The 23,688-nt window shown below is 46.9% G+C and overlaps 1 protein-coding gene across 3 annotated transcripts in view; it reads right to left on the bottom strand.

Annotated features, from left to right (window-relative positions):
* The window catches only part of DENND5B (DENN domain containing 5B), a 138,158-nt gene extending 122,338 nt beyond the window's left edge, over window positions 1-15,820 (bottom strand). Inside the window, exon 1 of one of the 3 annotated variants that reach the window (XM_083365149.1) lies at window positions 15,591-15,820. In XM_083365149.1, coding sequence (XP_083221275.1) covers window positions 15,591-15,729 — 139 coding nt within the window. In that variant the 5' untranslated portion in view covers window positions 15,730-15,820. The remainder of the gene's footprint in view (window positions 1-15,590) is intronic. The other 2 variants (XM_083365147.1, XM_083365148.1) reach the window with 2 other exon arrangements.
* Window positions 15,821-23,688: the final 7,868 nt, after the last annotated feature.

The raw sequence follows: 23,688 nt of genomic DNA, 5'->3' as shown, positions 1-23,688 counted from the left end.
TTCAAAAACCAGCCCCCCCTTTTTTAAAAACAACATATGTCTAAACTTTTTTTTTCTAGGTGCGAAGCAAGTGCTTTTTCATATATATAGCTAGCATAGGTATCTTGCCTTCTTTGTTTGATATAATACATTTGTGCACATGCATAAACATTTCAAAATAATCATGGTGCTTTTAATCATTACGTGACTTGTGGTGAAACCATCATATTTTATGCTCAAACTAACACATTATTTCAAATGACTGCAAATGCACATCAATTTGCAAAGCTATTTATCCCAGTATCTGAAAATAACTATTATAAGCTAGTTTGCAGGTTGTGTAAATTTGATATTTTTTAAAAATATACATGACGATTGGCTGTGTCACAGCGTTAACCATTTTTATTATACGGAATAAAGCAAAAAAAATGTCTCTACTGTTAATTTCATTACCCAAGAGTTAGTTTATTTTATAAAAACTATAGATAGAGTTATATATAGGAAGAAAGCATTTACATAATCCGTATTCTAAATTATTTCATTAATAAAGAAAGCTACAACATTTAAATTTTGCTTATAACAGACCCATCATTTAGTAATTACTATCTACCCACACATCTGCAGTGCTCAGGCTACCACAAAGTATTTAGACTATGGATAGGATCAAATATATTCACCAATATAGATTTAATACTATGCTACTATACTACCAATAAGTGAACACTTATTTTCAATTAGTAATACAGACATTTATGAACTGTTTTTAAATTTAAACTCTTTTTTAACTCTACAGTAAGTTAGCATCTACAACATAATAAACCATTTATTTTAACAACAACAACAACAATAATAATAACAATAATAATATTGGAAAGGACCTTGGATGTCATCTAGTCCAACCCCCTGCTCAGGCAGGAAATCCTATGCCCGTGGTGATGAACCTATGGCACGTGGCACGCAGAGCCCTCGCCCCAGTCCTAGGCCTTCAGCTGGGTTTTATAAAACCTTTTCACTTTAGGCCTCTGCTGCCGTGTGCAAAAAAAAAGGTTTCCCTGCTCGGGGTGGCCTTTTGCTTGCTACACGTCGGCATGCTCTACCACCTCTACTTGAGCTTGCTAGCCAACCGTTTCGCCTCCTTTGTGCAGAGCAGGCCAGGCAGGCCAGGCGGTAGCAGCCTAATGGACCTGCGTGAGCTGCTGGTGGCGGTGGCCCAAGGCAGGGCCAAAGTGCGTTGTGTGCGCAAGGGGAACAGGCTCCATGTGCAGGCCAAGAGCAAGATCTTTGAGGGGCCAAGGAGATGACCAGCAGAGACCTGCTCTCCAACCAAAAGCAAAAACAGATGGGACAGAGTAGGTATGTCCAGCGGTCTGCAACACATGCCTCCCCCACTCCATCTGCTGCTGGAGGGATGGCCCATATTCGCAGCAGGCTGCGGGTCCCCAGAATGTGCTGGTCGAGAAGCTGGCAGGCTGTAGCTGCCGACAGATACCACCAGCCCTCATGCACTCGCTGGCCTGTGTGTGCGGGAGCCAATGGTATCAAGCAGCAGCCGCTCCGGCCCCTGCCTCGCCTCACGCCGCAGGACGAGCCTCTTGCCTACTGCCCCACCCACCAGAGACCCCTGGATGATCCCCAACCTGCTCTGCCCCCACAGGCGTCCTCCCCCACGAGCAACATTGAGGTGACCACGCCCACCATAGCCACGCCCACCCAGTTTGCCGTGACTACCACAGCCATGGCACCACAATGCTAATGCGGCCCTCAATGAAATTGAGTTTGACACCTTTGGTTTTATGCATCCCACCTCTAACTTCCTTCCTCTCTATTTTGATCAATTGAATTTTAACTGAATTTTAAATTTATGGTCTTTATTGTTTTAATCTTATATGGTATTTTTATTGAATCATCTAGATGGGATGGGCAGCATAGAAATATACTAAATGAATGAATCACACTGTTGCAGAGTATAATGAGGACCCAGAGTGTTGGGGGCAATAAGCTGACTTTGTAATAATGCCGCTTGGGGGGGGGAAGCCCTAACAAGCAGGCATATACATAGAATGAAGGCTATTGCTAAGCACATTGGTTTGTGCTTAAATTGTAAGCCGCCCTGAGTCTTCAGAGAAGGGAGGGATATAAATGGGATTAAAATAAATAAAAAAATAATACCAAAAAATCTGGAATTAAATGGCAAAACGATCCACTAGATACAAAAGATCATGGCTGCACCTTGTTTTATTTTTATTCAAACAAGATGTTTATATTAGATTCAATATTGGTTTTGTGTAATGCAATACAAATAATGCTAATAAAAATGCATCTGGTTCCCTTTTTGCAGAATAAAAGTTCTAGAACTTTAGTTGCTGCTGCAAAATTGACTCATTTGGCTGACCTATCAGTTGGCTACATATCCCACTGCAGTTTTAACATTTAAATTGATTCCAAGGGGGAATAAAAATACAATAGCCAGAAGTTTAGAAGTGTTGGGATACATCTCCCCAAATTCCAAAGCGTGTTGAGAATACTGGGAATTAAAATCCAGCACATCAGGAAGGTAAAAATACCTTTTTACCAAAATAAATACGTTTTGCCAAAATAAATTTTACCATTATAATTCCTACATCCTGTTAAGATTTAAAATATTTGCTACTTTAAATGATCTCCTTTTTGTATTTGCCATCATTATCAACCTCTTTGGGCATAATTTAATTTTTGGCTAAATTTCTTTTATAGTAAATATTATATTTATTTATTAAATGTAATTGATTAATTTAAAAAAACAACCAAAATTAACCATAGATTTTCCCCATTTATTCTGTCTTCATTTCCTTCAATTTAAATAGCCCAGGTTTCATTTAGTTAGTGATCCATCAAATTCCTGAACTTCCAGAGATGACTGTAATAAAGGTGTAATAAAAATATATATGGAGACCATAATGTAGTGGAACACTTTGGGGTCTTTAAGTCTTTGCAAACTGCTATGCCCATTGATGGCTATACCCATAATCTCAAATCACAGAATTATATACCAAAGGACAAAGGATGCCAGTGAGCGGCCCTTTTTAAAAAAACAAGAGTTCCTACCTTAACAAAAGCCAATATTCATTTTCTGTATTCCATTTTAAATTCCCTGTTGCAGTATACTTGAATCAGAAGTGGTAGGAAACAAACAAGAGTGCACTTCAGCCTCCCAATTACTCTTTCCCTCCCAATTAATCAACTAAAGCATTTTTTATCCCAAAATTGATATCCTGCCAACCAGCTAAGAATGGCTTTCATGAAAGCCATCAATCCACTCGAACCACCGAAACAGGACCATTTTAAGGCTTTATATAAACAAACAGGAAGCCAAACCAAAGCATTCTTAAAAGGCAACTATTTCATTGATTAATCTAGCCATTAAAGTTTGCCGCCAAGTGTCATAATACTAAATACCAGTCAGCTAGATATCCCTTAGGATTGCAGCATCAGTCAATGCATATCAATCAATCAAAGTCCACACCATACAAAACAAGCCTCACATAATGCATTTACGTTTTTAAAAATTCCAAATAAAGACAATTTTGCAATGTTTTCAGGGCGGGAGCAATGTTGCAGGGATACAGTAGTATTAACTCTTTTTCTGTCCCACTTTCCACCTTTCAGGAATTTAAACAAAATAGAGGCTCTGCCATTATTTAGCACTATTTTGGAGGTTCCAGGACCCTAAAAACAAGGCAGGGAACAGAAAACCTGCTCCTCTTGGTGTGCTTATTTACAATTCAAAGCGACAGGTGAAACCGCATTTATACCAATGTTCCTTGCCTGGTGTCCCCCAGAAGAGTAACAACCCCTAATCCCACATCTCTGAAGCTTCAGGTTGGAGAAGCAAGTTGGATAAAGTAGTGCCAGAAATACACTAAGATTTATTTACTGAACTTGTAAGGCCACCTATCTCACATAGTAATGCTAGGTAGATCCCAACAACCAATAGAAACAACAGCATGACTGGCTGGGCAATTCTGGAAGTTGAAGTCCACAAGTCTTAAAGTTGTCAAGGTTGGACACCCCTGTCCTAGCCTAATGCTTGGGGGGAGGTCTTCACAGCCTTCCAGAAGGCTAAAGTAAAGGCTCAAGTTCTGGATTCACTTGATCATCCCCAATTTTACTTGAGAAGCTTTGTTCTTATCAAGGTTCAAGAGCCTAATATATGCCATGTAAATGTTCACATAAATTAATGTTTGCTAGACTGTAATTATATATCCAACGTGAGCTCTCTAAAGTCAATTCCAAAACAGTAGCAGGAGGAAAAAATGCAAGAGTAGCTTCAATATCAGCTGAAAAAAAGTTAACACTGAAATGTAATTTCAGATCAGAGTTGCTGTGGATATTTGCATTCGCCCTTGAGAAGGATGCAAATCTGCTTTTACAGCTCTGAAAACAACAACATATTCTCACTGGAAAGATAACAGCAAACTCCCAATTAGCATAACAACATAACTATTGTACAGCTATTTTCAGAAAGAGGAATTAGAAGTTGTTTTAGTTTAAACTCCCCAAAGGTAAGTGCTATGGAAATGAAACTGGATTCACCTTCAGTGTCAAAGAATCAAAAGGCTTCTCATGGAGAAAAGAAACATTTATGTAAATGGAAACTATACTGCATACACTAAAGCCAACATTTAATTTAATGCTTGAAAGTGGAAAAACTACAAAGTATTATCTTGGACACTAAAGTACATTTCATAAGGAGAACGCTTGCAACTAATGTCTATTTTTGGTTGTATCTGTTATACCTTTAAATTAAATAACAGAAATATTCTTGGCAAAGTATAATTTACCTAATTAAGCATTTTCTGATAGAAAAGCAACATCTTTCCATGAAATAAAAATAGATGCCTTCAGCCCTATGCTTTCATGGACATCTCCATGCTGCTTTCTTGGCAATAGTACAAAAGTAATCTGCTTTTGTCTTTTTCCAGGAATTCCTTTTGGTCTCCTATCCAAGTACTAACTAGCCAACTATATTCATTTCTGAGCCCAGGTCTGCACAGATACTACTACCTCTAAAAACTTCTAAATGTTGCTATTATTGAGCCAGAAGAAAAAAAATCAAAATCTATATTAAGGAAACAATTATGACGAAGCAAATTTTAGGGCTAAAAGGAACCATGGAAGTCTTCTAGTCCAAACCTCTGTTCCCAAGGCAAGAGTCCACATACCATCTCGGACAAACAGTTTATCCAATCTTTTCTTGAAAACCTTGGACAGTCATTGTCCAAGATGGTATGAGAGGACAGGGGGTTGGACCACAGGTCACAAATAATAGAAGAGAATATCTATAACTCATAGATCAGACATGTCAAACTCTCAACGTCACATGATGTCACGCGATATATTGGAACTCTTTCCTCATTGCCGGCAAAGGGGTGGGCGTCGTTTCCTCGTGATGCGTCCGGCCTGTGGGCCGGCAGTTTGACACTCCTGTCATAGATGAACTGTGTTCTGATGATATTACTTAGTTAAGAAATGAAACATCTGCATAACAAACTCAGACAGCACTGAGGACTCCAGAGTCGCAAGTCATGGACAAGCTTTCTCCACCATTCTTAATCAGATTGGATATTAAGCAGAGAAAAAGGTTGGGGTCAGGATATTTATCTCACTAAAATAGAAGAAAAACATTTTACTAGCTGAGATGCTTAAACTGCATTAGGATACAAAGTTGCAAATCTGAATGCAATGCTAATATGCATTATCTCTACAGGTGATCCTCGACTTACAACAGTTCATTTAGTGACCATTCAAAGTTACAACAGCATTGAAAAAAGTGCTTTACGTCCATTTTTTACACTTATGACTATTGCAGCATTCCTGTGGTCATGTGATTTACATTCTGATGCCTGGCAACAGGTTTCATATTTATGACGGTTGCAATGTCCTGGGTTTATGTGATCCCTTTTTGTGACCTTCTGATAAGCAAAGCCAATGGGGAAGCCAGATTCACTTAAAAACAGTCTTACTAATTTAACAATTGCAGTGATTCATTTAACAAATGTGGCAAGAAAAATCGTAAAATGGGGCAAAACTCACTTAACAAATTTCTCACTTAGCAATATAAAGTTGGGGCTCAATTGTGGTCGTAAGTCAAGGACTATCTTTACTTCATGGCAATTCTTGCACCTAGCCAAGTTCTAGAAGCAGCGTGTCACATAGGCAAAAGTCTCCCTTTCAACATATGGATCACAGCTGGCCAAAGTATCCATGTATACTTTACTGCTTGCTGTGATTCTCAGGTTCAAGTCAACAGTGTTGTATTCACTTGCTTTGAAGCATGCCCATTCAATTCCAACATACAGATATCCTAGAAAGTAAGCTCTACAGCTGAAAAAACAGCAGTTAATTTCTGAAAATATCAAGTAAATGACAACAATGAAACCTCTTAAATGAATTAACCTTTAATTTCAGAATATACTGGAGACTTGTTTAAGGATATATATACATACTTTAGTTAGTTACATTTATATACCGCCCTTTCCCTGAGGACTCAGGGCGGTTTACAGGGAATTAAAAAATCCACCATACAAAAGTTAAAAAACCAAATTAAAAAATATTAAATTGACCCTGTACACTTAAAACCCCAATTAAAAATTTCTCCTCAGCCTGGGCCCGAGAGCTCAAAGAGCCAGGTCTTCAGGCCCCGGCGGAATGATCGGAGGTCGGGGGCAGTTCTCAGCTCCACCGGCAGCTGGTTCCAGAGGGCAGGCGCTCCCACTGAGAAGGCCCTATCCCTGGGTGTCACCCGCCGGCAATCTCTTACCGGCGGAACCCTGAGCAGACCCTCCCTGTGGGAGCGCACTGGGCGAAGGGCGTTTGATGCCGGCAGCAGGTGTTCCCTCAAATAGCCCGGACCCAGGCCATGTAGGGCTTTATAGGTAATAACCAGCACCTTGAATTTCACCCGGAGGGCAACCGGAAGCCAATGCAGCTCACGGAGTAGAGGTGTTACATGGGAGTATCGGGAGACCCCCATTACAACTCGCGCGGCCGCATTCTGCACCAGTTGAAGCCTCCGAGTGGTCTTCAAGGGCAGCCCCATGTAGAGAGCATTACAGTAGTCCAAACGGGAGGTCACAAGCGCATGAGTAACTGTGCGTAGGGCGTCTCAGTCTTGGCGGGATTGAGACGAAGCCTGTTTCTCCTCATCCAGACCTGAACCGCCTCCAGGCACCGGGACATCACGGAGAGGGCATCACTGGGTTGGTTCGGGGTGGAAAGAAAAAGTTGGGTATCATCAGCGTACTGGTGATACCCCACCCCAAAACCACGAATGATCTCGCCCAGCGGCTTCATATAGATGTTGAACAGGAGAGGCGAGAGGACCGACCCCTGAGGAACTCCACAAATGAGAGACCTCGGGGCGGATCTCTGCCCTCCTGTCAACACCGACTGCGAGCGGCCCTGGAGGTAGGAGGAGAACCACCGTAGAACGGTGCCTCCCACTCCCAACCCCCTGAGACGCCGCAGCAGGATACCATGGTCGATGGTATCGAAAGCCGCTGAGAGATCTAATAGGACCAGGACAGAGGAGCAACCCCTGTCCCTTGCCCTCCAGAGATCATTCACCAGCGCGACCAATGCCGTCTCCGTGCTGTGTCCGGGCCTGAAACCCGATTGGTACGGGTCCAGATAATCAGTTTCCTCCAGGAACAGAGGGAGCTGATGCGCCACCACACTCTCAATGTTCTGAACCAGCCCTCTTCTCGCACCCCTAATCAAAAGAAGAGTCTGGAAAGCGTCCAAGACCAAAAGGCTTCTGCCAAGTTTTAATTACACTGTTACAAGAATACAAGAGCTTGACTTCTCAAACGGAAAAGTTGCTTTCAGCAACCAGTCCCTCCCCAAACACTTCTTTTATAGAGAGCTCAGGGCGTGGTCTCCCTGTGCCTCCTCCCGAGGAGTCCCATAGCCTTTCTTTGTTTGTCCCTGCTCGTCTGCCTCCTGCGTCGGGCGTCCTTGAACAGGGCCAGCTGTGGGTCATCATCCTCCGCACTCTCGGGCTCACACAGCTGAGAAGAGGTTCCCGGCTGAGGACTCTGCAAAGTCTCCAAATCATCATCAGCCGGTTCGTTTCCCTCCTCCCCCACATCTGAGTCCTCCGATACATCGGACCCGGCTGTCGGACCCACAGGCTGGCCCTGAGTCACAACACTATCCCGCACCGCAGGGCCCTTCCCCCGGGTCTGCCGATCCGGATGCGGTCGGGATGGGAACTGTTCGTGAAACGCAGTCACCAACGCAGGGGCATGAACGGCGGTCGCGTCTTCCCATGTGAAGTCCTCCGGCCCGTACCCTTTCCACTCGATCAGGTACTGGAAGCGACCTTTCAGCCAGCGGGAATCCCTGATGCTGGCGACCTCGTACTCGGGGGTGCTGTCGCCATCACGAGGTCCTGATGGGGGAGGTTCCGCTTGGCGAAGTGGACAAGCCGGTTGTTCGGGGACCAACAAGGACCGATGGAAGACGGGGTGCACGCGCAGGGAACGTGGCAGAGTTAAACGATAGGCGACCGGGTTGATGACGGCCTCGACTGGGAACGGTCCAAGGTAACGGTGGTCCAGCTTCCTCGCCGGCCGAGTGGATGGTAGGTTCCTGGTGGACAGCCAGACCCGATCCCCCACCGATAATGGAGGCGTATCCCTTCTCGACCGATCGGCGAACCTCTTGTAGTCGGCCTTGGCCTTCTCCAGCTGCCGTCGCACCAACCGATGGATCGCCTGTAACTCCGCCATGAATTCGTTCGCTGCCGGCTCCGGTGAGTCCACGGGAGAAAGGGGGAAAAACCGAGGGTGATAACCCACGTTGGCCAAGAACGGTGTCATCTGCGTGGAGGTGTGCTGCGAGTTGTTAAAGGCAAACTCGGCTATGGCCAAATAGTCCACCCAATTGTCCTGCTGCAGGTTAACGTAGCAGCGCAGATACTGCTCCAAAATGCCGATGACCTTCTCGGTACCCCCGTCGGTCTGAGGATGATGCGCGGACGAGAGGCAAACCTTAATGTCCAACGCCCGCATCAACTCCTGCCAGAAGCGGGCTGTAAACTGGGCCCCCCTATCGGAGACGACTCTATCGGGAAGGCCGTGCAGCCGGAACACCTGTTGGATGAACATGCGACTAGTGGCGCGAGCTGACGGTAAGCCGCGACAGGGGATGAAGTGCGCCATCTTGGTCAACATGTCCACCACCACAAACACTGTCGTGAAGCCGGAGGATGGGGGTAGATCCGTCAGAAAGTCCATGGACACAGCCCCCCAGGGTCTCTTGGGCGTTGGCAAAGGCTGCAGTAAACCAGGCGGGGCCCCTGTCGCTGACTTGGCCTGCCTGCATGGGACGCAGGAGGTGACATAAGACTGGACATCGTGTCGGACTCGGGGCCACCAGAATGTACGGGAGACCAGGTTCAGAGTCTTGAACAGGCCAAAATGCCCCGCAGCCGGGTTATCATGACATTGGCTGAGGACGAGTCCCCTGAGTGGCCCTCCTGGAACATAGAGCCGGTCACGATAATACAGGAGTCCATCCGTGACCGACCAAGGCGAATCTGGCCCCACCTCTTCCTTCCGCTGAGCCACCCACGCCTCCTGCTGCTGCGCCTCCCGGATCCGAGCCCGTATATCCACCGGCTCCCGCACCGCAGCAAAAGACTCGACGGGGATCACGGTCCTGGGCGGAAGCTTGTCTTCCACTCGGGTGTACTCGGGCTTCCTGGACAGAGCATCCGCTCTCTGGTTGTGCCCGCTTGGTATGTACCGCACCCGGAAGTCAAACCTCGCAAAGAAGAGGGACCACCGGATCTGGCGTTGGTTCAAATTCCGAGCGGTCTGCAGGCTTTCCAGATTCTTGTGGTCCGTCCGGACCTCGATTTGATGCCGCGCCCCCTCCAGATGATGCCTCCAAGCCTCGAACGCCACCTTGATGGCCAGCAGCTCCTTCTCCCAGATGGTATAGTTGCGCTCCGAGGGATTCAATTTCCGTGAGTGATACGCGCAAGGGAAAAGGGTACCGTTGGGCGTCGCTGCCTGGAGTAACACGGCCCCAATGGCAATGTCGGAGGCGTCCGCCTCCACGACAAACGGCCGTTGCGGGTCAGGATGCTTCAAGATGGGCTCCTTCATGAAGGCGTCCTTCAAAGCTTGGAACGCCTGTTGTTCGGGGGCGTTCCACTGGAACCGAGTCTTCTTCTGCAGGAGCCGGGTGAGGGGGGCTGTCAAGGCAGCAAAGCCAGGGATGAATGTCCGATAGTAGTTGGCAAATCCAAGAAGTCGCTGAATATCCTTCACGCGACGCGGGGGTTGCCAACTCTGCAACGACTCAACTTTACTCGGTTCCATGGCGATGCCCTCAGGAGAAATGCGGTGACCCAAGAAATCAATGGTCACCTGGTAGAACTGGCACTTCTCCAACTTGGCAAACAGCCGATGTTTCCGGAGGCGCTGCAGGACCTGACGGAGATGCTGATGATGCGCTTCACGCGACGGGGAGTAAATCAGGATGTCGTCCAGGTAAATCACAACAAACTGGTCCAACAGATCCCGAAAGATGTCATTCATAAAATGCTGAAACACAGCGGGGGCGTTGGTCAGGCCAAACGGCATCACCGTGTACTCGAAATGTCCATAGCGAGTACCAAACGCCGTCTTCCACTCATCACCCGGCCGAACCCTGACGAGGTTGTAAGCTCCACGCAGGTCCAGTTTCGTGAAGATCTTAGCCTCCCGGAGTCGGTCCAAGAGCTCGGGGATGAGGGGCAGCGGGTAGCGGTTACGCACCGTGATAGCGTTGAGTTTCCGGTAGTCACAGCAAAGCCGTAACTCGCCCGACTTCTTTTTGACGAAGAGCACGGGCGCAGACACTGGCGAGGACGAGGGCCGGATGAAACCACGAGCCAAGTTCTTCGTCAGGAAGTCCCGCAATGCAGCCAACTCGGGCTCCGACATGGAGTACAAACGCCCCACTGGGAGAGGCGCATCAGGGACTAGGTCAATGGAGCAGTCGTAGGGCCTGTGCGGGGGTAATTGGTCCGCCTCTGACTCGCTGAACACGTCAGCAAAGTCGGACAGTTCGGGAGGCAAGGAAACCCCTGGGGAACCCTCCACCTGGCCGGCACAGATATGGCGGGTGTGGTCCACGCACTGCAAACTTGGGAAGGTGACCAAGTTCTGAGACCAATAGATCTGTGGATCATGCGCCCGGAGCCACGCCAGTCCCAAGACCACGGGGAAGTGCAGATCCGAAGTGACGTAGAACTGAATGGCCTCCACATGGGTACTGATGGCCATACACACGGGTTGCGTGGCGGCCGTGATAGGCCCGGACAGGAGCACTCGACCATCGATGGTCTCCACAAGCATGGGCGGATCCACTGGACACTGGGGAACAGCCCATTTGGCCACAAAGGCCGAATCCATAAAGTTAGTGGTAGCCCCAGAGTCAATTAAGGCATGGACCGGAATCCCCTCTGGCTTGCCAGGAAGGATCAGTCGTGCCTCCAAAATCAAATGCCGTGGAGGTTCACAGGCACCGTCGGAACAACGTCGCTCGGTGTGGATGTTGTGGGTCGCCCGATCTTTCACACCGTCTAGATCGGGCTCGGGCCGTTTCCCGATAGCAAAGCAGGGGACTTTCTCGGGGCAGGCTTGGTCACTGACGCCCGCTGACGCTTCTTCGGGCAAGAAGCAGCCAAATGTCCAGGGTCCCCACAGTAAAAACACAACCCCTCCGATCGTCGTCTGTCCATTTCCGTCACCGATAGACGGGACCTGGCGGCACCCAGCTCCATTGGCTCCTCCCTCTGGACTGGGGGCTCACGCACAACAGGGGCGGCAGGGGTCTGTGGGGTGGCACGGCGACTCTTACGCTGCTGCAGCCGGGCATCGATCCGCAGACAAAGATGGATCAGCCCATTCAGGTCTGAGGGAATGTCCACGCGGGCCAGCTCATCCAACATCTCCTCTGACAAGCCATCCTGAAAGGCATCCACGAGCGCAGCCTCATTCCAGGCGGAATCCTGGCTAAGCAGCCGGAAATCGCTGATATAGGCCTGTAGAGGGCGCTGACCCTGCCTCAAAGCTTTCAGGCGTCGGGTGGCCGTCTGCGCCTTAATCGGGTCCTCGTACATGAGGCGCATATGGTCACAAAACCCCCCAAAGTTATCCAACAAAGGGCTAGGCTGTGCCAACAGAGGCGTGCCCCAACGAGCTGCATCTCCCGACAGAAGGCTCAATACGAATCCCACCTTATCTCGGTCAGTGGGGAAATCAGCTGCTCTCACGCTGATATAAAGCTGGCATTGTCCCAGGAAGGCAGGAAACAGTTCTGGTTTACCAGCAAATTTATCCGGCATAGCTATCTGACATTTCCTCCTGGGTGGGGGGGCAGCATGTACCTGAGCCTGCAGTTGTGCCACCTGAGTGGCCAGCAAGGTGAGTTGCTGGTTGAGCTGGGCATGCTCGGCAAGAAGCTGCTCCATCGTAGTATTAAGGGGTGGGTGGCTGAAAGCAAACTGTTCTGAACCAGCCCTCTTCTCGCACCCCTAATCAAAAGAAGAGTCTGGAAAGCGTCCAAGACCAAAAGGCTTCTGCCAAGTTTTAATTACACTGTTACAAGAATACAAGAGCTTGACTTCTCAAACGGAAAAGTTGCTTTCAGCAACCAGTCCCTCCCCAAACACTTCTTTTATAGAGAGCTCAGGGCGTGGTCTCCCTGTGCCTCCTCCCGAGGAGTCCCATAGCCTTTCTTTGTTTGTCCCTGCTCGTCTGCCTCCTGCGTCGGGCGTCCTTGAACAGGGCCAGCTGTGGGTCATCATCCTCCGCACTCTCGGGCTCACACAGCTGAGAAGAGGTTCCCGGCTGAGGACTCTGCAAAGTCTCCAAATCATCATCAGCCGGTTCGTTTCCCTCCTCCCCCACATCTGAGTCCTCCGATACATCGGACCCGGCTGTCGGACCCACAGGCTGGCCCTGAGTCACAACACTCAACAACCTTCGCCAGAAAGCGAAGGTTGGAGACTGGACGGTAGTTGTCTAAAGCAGCCGGGTCCAAAGCAGGCTTCTTGAGAAGGGGTCTCACCACCGCCTCCTTCAAGGCGGCAGGGAAGACACCCTCCTTCAAAGAAGCAGTTATTACTGCATGGAACCAGCCTCGTGTTCCCTCCCGAGCCACATAAGCTAGCCAGGAGGGGCACGGATCCAACAAACAGGTGGTGGTGCTCAGTCTCCCCATGATCCTGTCCACATCATCAGGGGAAACAGGGTCGAACTCAGTCCAGATAACGTGCTCAAGACCACCTGATTCCTCCACATCAGACTCTGCCCAGTCAGAGTCCAGGCCGGTCCGGATCCGAGCGATTTTGTCCGCCAGATGATGACTAAAGTCCTCGGCTCGTCCCTGTAAGGGATCCTCTCTCACCTCCTGGTTAAGGAGGGAGCGAGTCACCCTAAACAGGGCGGCCGGGGTGATTATCTGCGGACGCGATAAGGGCGGCAAAGTAGTTAGACTTCCATTGCTAGGGGAAGTTAAATATGATAACCGAACGACAAACATATAATGTATCTGTTTCTGGTCCTCTAAATATTTTATTACTTACCAAGCACTCACGTACTTGTTAAAATAGGATACTGGAATACATGAGGCCTTTTTCAAAATCAGCCCAATATCAAGGCTAAAATTTACAATTTTATGTAGAAATAATTAAGCCACTACTAGATTGCTAGTCTCATTTTGAACAGAACAAACTTTAAGTTCAGATATTGATTTCTTTTTTTATCTATTGGCTCGAGACACTGCAGAATTTTCTAAAACAGCACTACAATTTAAGTCCTTTTCAGGGTCCACAAACAGCATGTAATTACAGGCTTTTAAAATGGTTTCCTAATTCTTCTACCCTTATCTATTTTTTAAAACAGATTTTCCCTCTTTTCTACAGCTGGTTATGCAAAGAGGCTGACATTTCTCTAGCTTTAATATAGGTAAAAGCAAATTCTCCTGAAATTAGTTAAAATTATGTGAGCAAGGGCTTTTCTCCCAGCATGCACAGATGCTTTTTAAGATTGCTGCTGATAAATAAATGCAGGTTTTAAAAAATTTCAAAGAAAGCCATACTAGAGAATAATTAGGTCCAGACAGCTCTGGAGGAAACAAAGAGAGGAATGAAATAGTTCTGCTAAAAACCAATATACCATATTTTGGAGAATACACATTTTTTAGGAAATGTTTTTTGTTCTTCTTAAATCATTGAATTTCCTTTATTCAAAGACCCACAATCTATTGGTGAAGAACCCTTCCCTTCCCCCCCCCCCATTATAAGCTTCTTAAGTATAGTTCAATGATTATTTCTTCCCTGTATATTTTTGGGATAGTCAGTGGACTGTGTTGCCATATTAATACTGGTGCAATATTAATTAGTATCTTCCTCTCTGTCCATCACAGCTAGAGGTTTTTGACAGCACAGTCCAATCCCTCCCCAAAAGGGGTTTAAACCAGCCACTTTCAAGAGGCCCATTCTGTAGCAACACAGTAGTTACAAAGGTGGTTTTTTCTGTTCTTTGGACCTCAGCAAGCCCTTGATTCAACAGGGAGGCTGTGCAACAACCAGGGAAGCGTATAAATCTTTCACAACACCTGGGCCTGTGCAACACCAGCGAAGGCCACGGGGAGGGGGAACGCCGATTGTTATCCAACCTATGGTAAAGACAACTGCATTGAAACATGGTTACTCTTGCCAGTGACATAACCAAACCTGGCTACTGCAGCTTGGAGGCATCACGATTTTGGAAAATGGGCGGGGATATAAAGAAAAGAGGAATGTGTGTGTGTGTGTGTGTGTGTGTGTGTGTGTGTGTGTAAACCAGGGGATGATTAGACCTGAGGATAAACATTATGGGGCAAGGTGATCAGTTGCTGCTTCCTAAGAAAAATTAAACCTCCTTTAAACCCACCTTCTTTTAACGGTGTGGATTGTATTGGCCGGGGAATTAGAAAGGCATAATGGGGCGGAGGAGGGGGGGGATGTCTCAAGAGGATCGAAAGGCTGGCCTTTGGAGAGGGGGGGTTCCTCCCCCGAAGTGCCCGTCCCAGTTAATCTCCTCATGGCAACCCCGGGGAGAAAAGGAGAGAGCGGCTGCGCGGCAAAGCCCCTCCGGGGAGGCGCAGCGACCGGAGTCCTTTTCCAGGGGCGCTTGGCCGCCCCCTGGGTCCCCGCCAACGCCGCTCGCGGCGCCCCCTCCTTGCCAGAGGGCCAACAGCACCCCGAAAACGTCGGAGGGAGGCGGGAAAAACCGACCGGGAGAGCCCGGCACAGGCTGCCTTTGCGCTCGGCGCCCCAGCAGATCCCGCGCAGTGCGGGGGTCTCGGCGGACCGGGAGCTCGTCGGCGGCTCCCCACCAGGGCAAGCCCGAGGGCCCGAAGCCACCCCGGGAGAGCGATGCCCGAAAGAAGCAAGCAAGCGCGAGGAGGGAAGGCAGCCGGCCGACCCTACGAAGCGCCAGACTTGGCGCTCCGGAGCCCAGCCGAAGCCAGGAGGAGGGATCCCCGCTATCCCCTTTGTCCTGCCCGTCCTATCTTCCTCGGCTTACCTGCTAGTTCATCCGGCTCCAAGCCGCTGTCGGCGTCGATCCCGCACAGCACAAAGTAGTGGGCGAAGCGGCAGGGCGCTGAGCCGGAGCCCGGCCCCGAAGGAGCCCCGCTGCCGCCGCCGCCGCCGCCGCCGCTCATCTCTTCCCCGCTCCGGCTGTCGCCTGGCCCGCTCGCCTGGGCTCCCCGGCAGGCGCGATGCCAGCGGCGCTCTTAACGCCTCCGCCGCGCTGCCTCCATGGCCCGGGTGGCGGCCTCCCTGGCCACGGGGCGCACGGCCAAGGCTGCGTCGGCGCGGCTGGCGGCGGTGCGGGCGCCCCTCGGTCAGCTGAGGCTGCAGCGGCGCCCAAAGCCAGCCAGGCACCCTCCCGCGGCCCCGCCTCCTCCCGCAGCGCCGCCGCCGCCGCCAATCAGAGCCGCGGGAGGAGAAAGGAGGCCCGCCAGCCGCTTCCGCCCCGCCTCTTCGGCGGGACATTTAAATCGCTCTCCGCCCCGAGAAGCGACGCGCCGGAGTGGGGGAAGCTGTGACAAAGCCTTGGTGGAGCAGTGGGCTAATGCCTCCTTAAGTAACCCCAGCTGCCTGCAATTAGTGTAGGTTCGCATCCCACCAGGCTCAAGGTTGACTCAGCCTTCCATCCTTCCGAGGTAGGTCAAATGAGGACCCAGATTGTTGGGGGCAATTAAGCTGACTTTGCAATAATGCCGCTTGGGGGTGAGGTGAAAGCCCTAATAATGCAGGCATATACATAGAATGAAGGCTACTGCTAAGCTTGTAAGCCGCCCTGAGTCTTCGGAGAAGGGCGGGATATAAATGGAATTAAAAATTAAAAAAAATTAAAAAGCCAGCCGGGGAGTGGGTACCCGCCGGAACTGCTGACCCCATCTCATTTTGGAGGCTCCTACGCCATAGGAAACCATCTGGTGCAGGGGTAGGCAACCGCGGCTCTTTTATGACTCATGGACTTCGACTCCCAGAATTCCTGAGTCAGCTATGCTGACTCAGGAATTCTGGGAGTCGAAGTCCATGAGTCATAAAAGAGCCGAGGTTGCCTACCCCTGATTTCCGGTGTAACCCAGACAATTAAGAGAGTACAAAGCTGAATAACAAGCTGCATAAATATTATCTGAAATAGTGTCTTTTCAATTCATCCACACCTTCATGAAGTTTTGTGTTTGACCTCCAAAATTTACAAGTAGTCCTCAACTTACAACAGTTCGTTTAGTGACTTTTTAAAGTTACAACAGCACTGAAAATGAGTTATGACCGTTTTTCACACTTATGACCACTGCAACATCCCCATGGTCGTGGGATCAAGATTCAGATGCTTGATAACGGGTTCATATTTGTGACGGTTGTAGTGTCCTAGGGTCATGTAATCATTCTTTTGCAACCTTCTGACAAGCAAAGCCAGATTTATTTAACAACTATGTTACTAATTTAATAACTGCAATTATTCACTTAACAACTGTGGCAAGAAAAGTCACTAAATGGGGCAAAACTCACATAAATGTTTCACTTAGCAACATAGATTTTGGGCTGGGTTGTGGTTGTAAGTTGAGGACTATCTGTATTATATAAAAATGATTTAATACTACTTTAACTGTGTATAACTTTGTTTTTGACTCCTGGAGACTGCCTGGACAATTCCCTGCTGGTCTTGGCAAGGTTTCTCTCCCCATAATGGTTTGCCATTGCCTCCTTCCTAGGGCTGAGTGTGTGTGACTGGTCCAAGGTCACTCAGCTGGTTTTAGGACCAAGGTGGGACTGATTTCTATCTTGATACCTTAACAACTACACCAAACTGGCTGTCCTAATTTAATTTATACTACTATTGATAACTAACAATAATAATAATCGTGGGTAACACTGTCTCATCAGCCACTCAATAGTGCTAGAGACTGGCATGGACCTCTACCTCAAAAGCTTAATTGATCCCAATCCCAATAAGTGATTCCATCACTTATTCACACACACACACACACACACACACACACACACACACACACGGTAGATTTACTGTCCGCTTGGATAGACTCATCAACTCTTGGGGATCAGTATTTATCACTTTGGAAAACCCTGGTCTAAAGAAATCCAAAAAAGCATTAAATGTTTAAGTTATGGCAAAAATGTAAATGTTCACTTGTATTAAACTATATTCTGCACAACAGCCTCTCTCAATCTGATGGTCTTCAAACAGGTTAAGATTATATATCCCGTGCCCTGGTTATCAGACACCCCTGAGGAAGAGTTAGTGAGGTCTGATGCAGAGAAAAGCATTGAAGGCAATAAAGACAGTGATACTATTTCCTAATCATACACAATTCACTACAATATATGTTCACATACAGATTGGTTTTGCCTATTGCATTTGTCAAAAAGTGGGTTTTATAAATCATAATAGCTCCATTTACACAGGGTGTGAAACCAAAAGCAGATAAGAGCTTTCCTTAAATCTCTCTAGAGCATGGGTGTCAAACTTGCCATGTCACATGACGTATCGCGACTCTTTTGCATTGCCAGCAATGGGGTAGGCACGGCTTCGGTGTGATGAAACCGGCCCACGGGCTGGCAGTTTGACACCCCTGCTCTAGAGGAACAGGGGACCACAGCTCCCATCAACCACAGCCAGCATGATCAACGGCCATGGTACTTAGGGATCAAGGCAGCTGTGGTACAACATATCTGGAGAGCCCCTTTTGCTAAACTCTATCTTAATTAGGCTAATTCCAAATGAACTGGAGAATCCAAGTGAAGAGTGAATCCAAGTGAAGGCAGAATTAAGAACAGGGAATTAAAACATGCTGATCATTAGGTTTTCTTAAACTGTACCTTTCCATTCCTCAGTGCTCAGGAAAAAAAAGTGGGGGGAACAGGACATCTAATACATTAACAATGATCAGTTGCAGAAGGGCTTGGGGGAAGGGAGACTTGCCCCAAAGAACTCTGGGACTCTAGATGGAGTACAGTACTTCTGCCTTAAACCAATTCACTTTTAATGTGTTTTTTTGACCTCTGGAACTGTTCTGAGCTGATTATTTTGGACACAGCTGGCCCCTGGCCTAGATCGTGTGCAGCTTCTGAAAGTCATAGTTTCAAATGGTAAAACTGTACAGTGCAGTGAAGCATGAAGAGAACGGTTTCAAGAAAACACTTTTAACCTAGGCATGCTTGCCAAGAAAATGCCTTACAAGATCAGCTTTATGGCAGTTGCAACCCTTTCTGCAGAGCAATAGCTGGATGTGGCATGAGCCCATATCTAATTATTCCAAAATGGATCTACTGCAATCTCTGTTCTCTGTTGGAGTAGCTCTGCAGATTACATGAAATAGGTAGAAAATTCAATTACCCACCAGAACATTTAGACAGCAAGTCAGGACCCGTTGCTGTGTTTCTATGGACTGATCTGAACCATGGCTTATCGAATTAACTCAGTGACCTGGAAGCACACAACACACTGAACTGCAAATTAATTACACTTTTGAGATTTGTTTCACACAGTAAACCACAAACTTGATTGTCATGGTTTTATCTTGCTGCAAGAGACCAGCTGTGCCTGAAATAATAATACAGTCCAACATTTTCTAAAGGGTTACATTTTGATGATAAGTGCCAGGAGGAGACCATCTCAAAATAAGATGAAAAACAAACCAGAGAATATGATTTAATTAAACCACAAGTGCAAAAACTCTGCTATTTGAGGAACATTCAGAAACTCCAACAGAGGGTGGGTAGGAGCAGAGCCAATAAACAAGTCTATTTCTCATAACCAGTCTGCCTCCAGAGCCATGCTTGAAACCGGCATTTGCTTCCAGTTCTGACAAAAAACACCCATTATGGACAATGATTTGCTTAATGACCATGGTGGTTCACTTAGTGACCACTACAAAAAGGTAGTAAAATCAAGCGCAGTCATATGGCTACTTGCTTAATAACCGGCACAACTTATAACCATAATTCTGGGCTCAATCATGCTCACAAGTCGAGAACTACCTGTAACACAAGTCCTTTCCCCATTGAGTTGATTATGCTAGTTTATCTCCATAAATATCTCTCATGACTCATCAAAAAGGTACCATAATAATGCAAAACATTTTCCTTGGGTCAAATCATGGAAGTAATGCTGTTTATGAATAGTCACCACTCTGCAGGCTAGTCCTAAGCTTTGTACTAATCTTCTCTTTGGTGACTCATACCACGGTGGATTCATACAGTGCCTTATTTGAAGATAACAGGGACCACTCTTAACACATATTACATGAATATTAAGTTCCAGGTACATCGCTACATAAATTTCATTGTGTTTTTTTGAGGACTGGCATTTAGTAAAATATATATAGAGAGGCTCTATTTATAGAACTGTAGGTGAAAAGGGGAATGGCAATTAATTGCTTCCCACTTTGTTCCTTCTTCTTCCAATGTCCAGCGATGGGCTGATATTGCCAGAATATTACCATCTGTACACAAGAGGGAGAGACTCCCAGCAAATGTGGGAAATATTAATGCAAGCACTGAAAACTGATTGAAGAAAGCAAAGCCCAACCAAGAATTTTTTAAAAAAAAACCTCAGTAACGGGGTAGCCCTTGACTTACAACAGTTCATTTAGCAACTGTTCAGAGTTGCAACAGCACTGAAAAAAGTAACTTATGAGCATTTCTCACACTTACGACTGTTGCAGCATTTCCATGGCCATGTGATCAAAATTCAGACAATTGACTCATATTTATGATGGTCGCAGTGTCCCAGGGTCATGTGATCTCCTTTTGTGATCTTCTGACAAGCAAAGTCAGTGGGGAAGCCAGATTCACTTCAGAACAGTGTCACTAACTTAACAAGTGCAGTGATTCACTTAACAACTGTGTCAGAAAGATCATAGGATTTCACTTAACAAATGTCTCACTTAGCAACAGAAATTTTGGACTCAATTGTGGTTGTATGTTGAGGACTACCTGTTCTAAGCGAGGAAAACAGAAAACCAGAAAGGATTCTGAAGAGGCAGGGGAATTTATTAAAACACTTAACACAACTTTTCATGCTGCTGCAACATCTTGCAGACGCATTCTTTTAATCCATAAATGCACCCCAGTAGCATGAAAGCTGAAATTGGTTAAAACTAACAAGGAAAGGGAGGCAGAACAATTGGGGTTTTCAAATGCCCTTTTAAACTTCAAATCTATCTTCCCACGTTTAATTTGTAACCTAGATTAGCTGCAGACCTGAAACTTCCCCAAATGTACCTTTAATCTGAAGTGTTGTCACACAGAAAAGGACAAAAGTCCAAAAGGGAAGGAGTAGATTGTCATTAGTTATGCTAGACTATCCAAAGGTCATCAATAAAACTAAGGGAGAAATTGACCATACTAAACAGTGATTAAGAGGCAGAGTGCTTTATACATCTCAGTACTGTACTTCATAATTTAATTAATTCAGTTAATTTGTCTAAATTCAAACAAAACAACCCACAATATAGGTTTAGGATGATGTGGGTTCAGGCTTGTTTTCGACCTCTGAAGGCTATTGGAGGCACCAGTCCATTGGCATCACCAGATGGCATGGCCAAAACCTTTCAATACTTTGTTAAAGTACAAAATACATATGAAGCATCAGGACCATGTTGCTGTGTATATGAAGGTGGGTGTCAGAACCTATCTTATACTGGGGGTGGGGAAAATCTATTTTATTTCTTTCTATTCCTTGCTAAGGGTTCTGTCATTCTCCTGAAGGGGAGGGGGGAAATGCTTTGGGCTGTCTCTTTGTTTCTTTTTTGCTACAATGTATCCTTTCCGCTAAGGGGACGTGGTGGCTCAGTGGGTTAGGACACTGAGCTTGTCGATCAGAAGGTCGGCAGTTTGGCGGGTCGAATCCCGAGTGCCGCGTAGCAGAGTGAGCGCCTGTTACTCGTCCCAGCTTCTGCCAACCTAGCAGTTCGAAAGCACGTAAAAATGCAAGTAGAAAAATAGGGACCACTACGGTGGGAAGGTAACAGTGTTCCGTGCACCTTTGGTGTCTAGTCATGCCGGCCACATGACCACGGAGACGTCCTCGGAGAAGCGCTGGCTCTTCGGCTTTGAAACGGAGATGAGCACTGGCCCCTAGAGTCGGAAACGACTAGCACGCATGTGCGGGGGAACCTTTACCTATCCTTTCTGCTATTCCTGCATACTTGCTCTTTGAACTGTCTCTCCCTTGATGTTACCTTGGGGTGAGAAAGGAATGTGCCTCCGGCCATCTGGCTTATATCTTGCTACGGAAGGGAAGGTGTGAAGACCCAACAACATCATCGCGAGCCTGGGAACGGCCTGTGTTCAGCTCCTTTCTCACAGTGGACTTAACACCTGAGGATTGGCCCATTCAAACTGACCAGATGAACAGTTGGGGGTGGAGTTTGCTTGGGACTCTTTTAACCTATTGATCTGAGTGGGAAACCCTCAGATCTTGCCTATCACGTCTGCTATCAGCTTCTCCTAATAAAAGTTCCTTTTGGAAGAAACTGCTTCCACGAGTCCTGCTTTCTTAGCACGAGGTTTTGAAGTGGGCCCTGACATTGGGTGAAATAAGGCAGGAAATTTCTCTGCCACTAGATTTTGGTGGCATGATTTGGGGATGCCTTGAGAGCTACCAATGCATACTATGGGGTGACATGCAGGCCAAGGGCTGCTTATACAAGTCTGTGGGTTCCAAGAACAGAATTCCAAGGGCGGGACCTGATCAATGAGGGAACAGAAGAACTGGTGACACATAATGGATATGATCATTCAACATGCTGAGCTCAAGATTAGTTGACCATATTCTATCTAGTACATATGTAGCATTAAACCAACCTTCATGTTTAGTTCAGGGTGTTATGGAAACACAGGAGAATAACCTTGAAGAAACTATGGTTATATTAGCAGCCATATTGGCACATCAGTTATTAGAATAGAATAGAGCTGGAAGGGACCTTGGAGGTCTTCTTGTCCAGCCTGCTGCTCAAGCAGGAGAACCTATATTGTCTCAGAGAGGTGAATATCTAGTCTCTTCTTAAAAATCTCCAGTGATGGAGCGCCCACGATTTCTGGGGGTAAGTTTTTCCACTGGTTGATTGTCCTCACTGTCAGGAAGTTTCTCCTTAATTACAGGTTGCTTCTCTCTTTGATCAGTTTCCAACCATTGTTCCTCATCCTTCCCTCTGGTGCTTTCATTAATAACGTGATCCCCTCTGCCTTGTGGTAGCCCCTCAGATACTGGAACACTGCTATCATGTCTCCCCTATTTCTTATTTTCTTTAAACTAGCCAAACCCAAGTCTCGTAGCCGTTCTTCATATGTTTTAGTCTCCAGGCCTTTGATCATCTTAGTTCTAAACTCTCAACATCTTTTTTGTGATATGGTGACCAAAACTGGCTGCAGTATTCCAGGTGTGGTCTTACTAGGGTTTTATAAAGCGATACTAATACTTCATGTAATCTTGATTCTATGCCTCTGTTTATACAATCCAAGATTGTATTAGCTTTTTTGGTTGCTGATGCATAGTGCTGACTCACAGTGAAGTGATCGTCCACTAGGACTCCAAGGTCCCTTTCACAGTTACTGTTTTTAAGCCAGGTCTTGCCCCATTTGTATTTGTACCTTTGGTTTTTCCTGCCTAAGTGTAAGACTTTGCTTTTGTCCACATTGAAACTCATTTTGTTGGATAGGGCCCATTGTTCAAGTTTGTCAAGATCTTTTTGGATCCTGAGTTTGTCTTCTGGGGTGTTGGCTATTCTTGTCAGTTTGGTGTCATCTGTAAATTTGATGAGTTCCCCTTCAATTCCCTCATCTAAGTCATTTATGAAGATATTGAAGAGTACTGGGCCTAAGAGGGAACCTTGTGGTATCCCACTGCTTACTTCTCTCCGTGTGGATGTAGTGCCATTGACATGAGGACTACTCGATGTCAGCCAGCTACAGATCCATCTGGTGGTGATGTTGTCTATTACACCTTTTCCTAGCTTACCAAGGAATAGGTTGTGGTCTACTTTGTCAAATGCCTTACTGAAATCTAAGTATACTACGTCCACTGCATTTCGCTGGTCTATTAGTTTAGTCACTTTATCGAAGAATGAGATGAGATTGGTTTGGCA

Source organism: Vipera ursinii (assembly GCF_947247035.1).
Source record: "Vipera ursinii genome assembly, chromosome: 6".
NCBI classification, from domain to species: Eukaryota; Metazoa; Chordata; class Lepidosauria; order Squamata; family Viperidae; genus Vipera; species Vipera ursinii.
The sequence above is the reverse complement of the archived record's forward strand: the minus strand, read 5'-3'. Positions and strand labels throughout refer to the sequence as shown.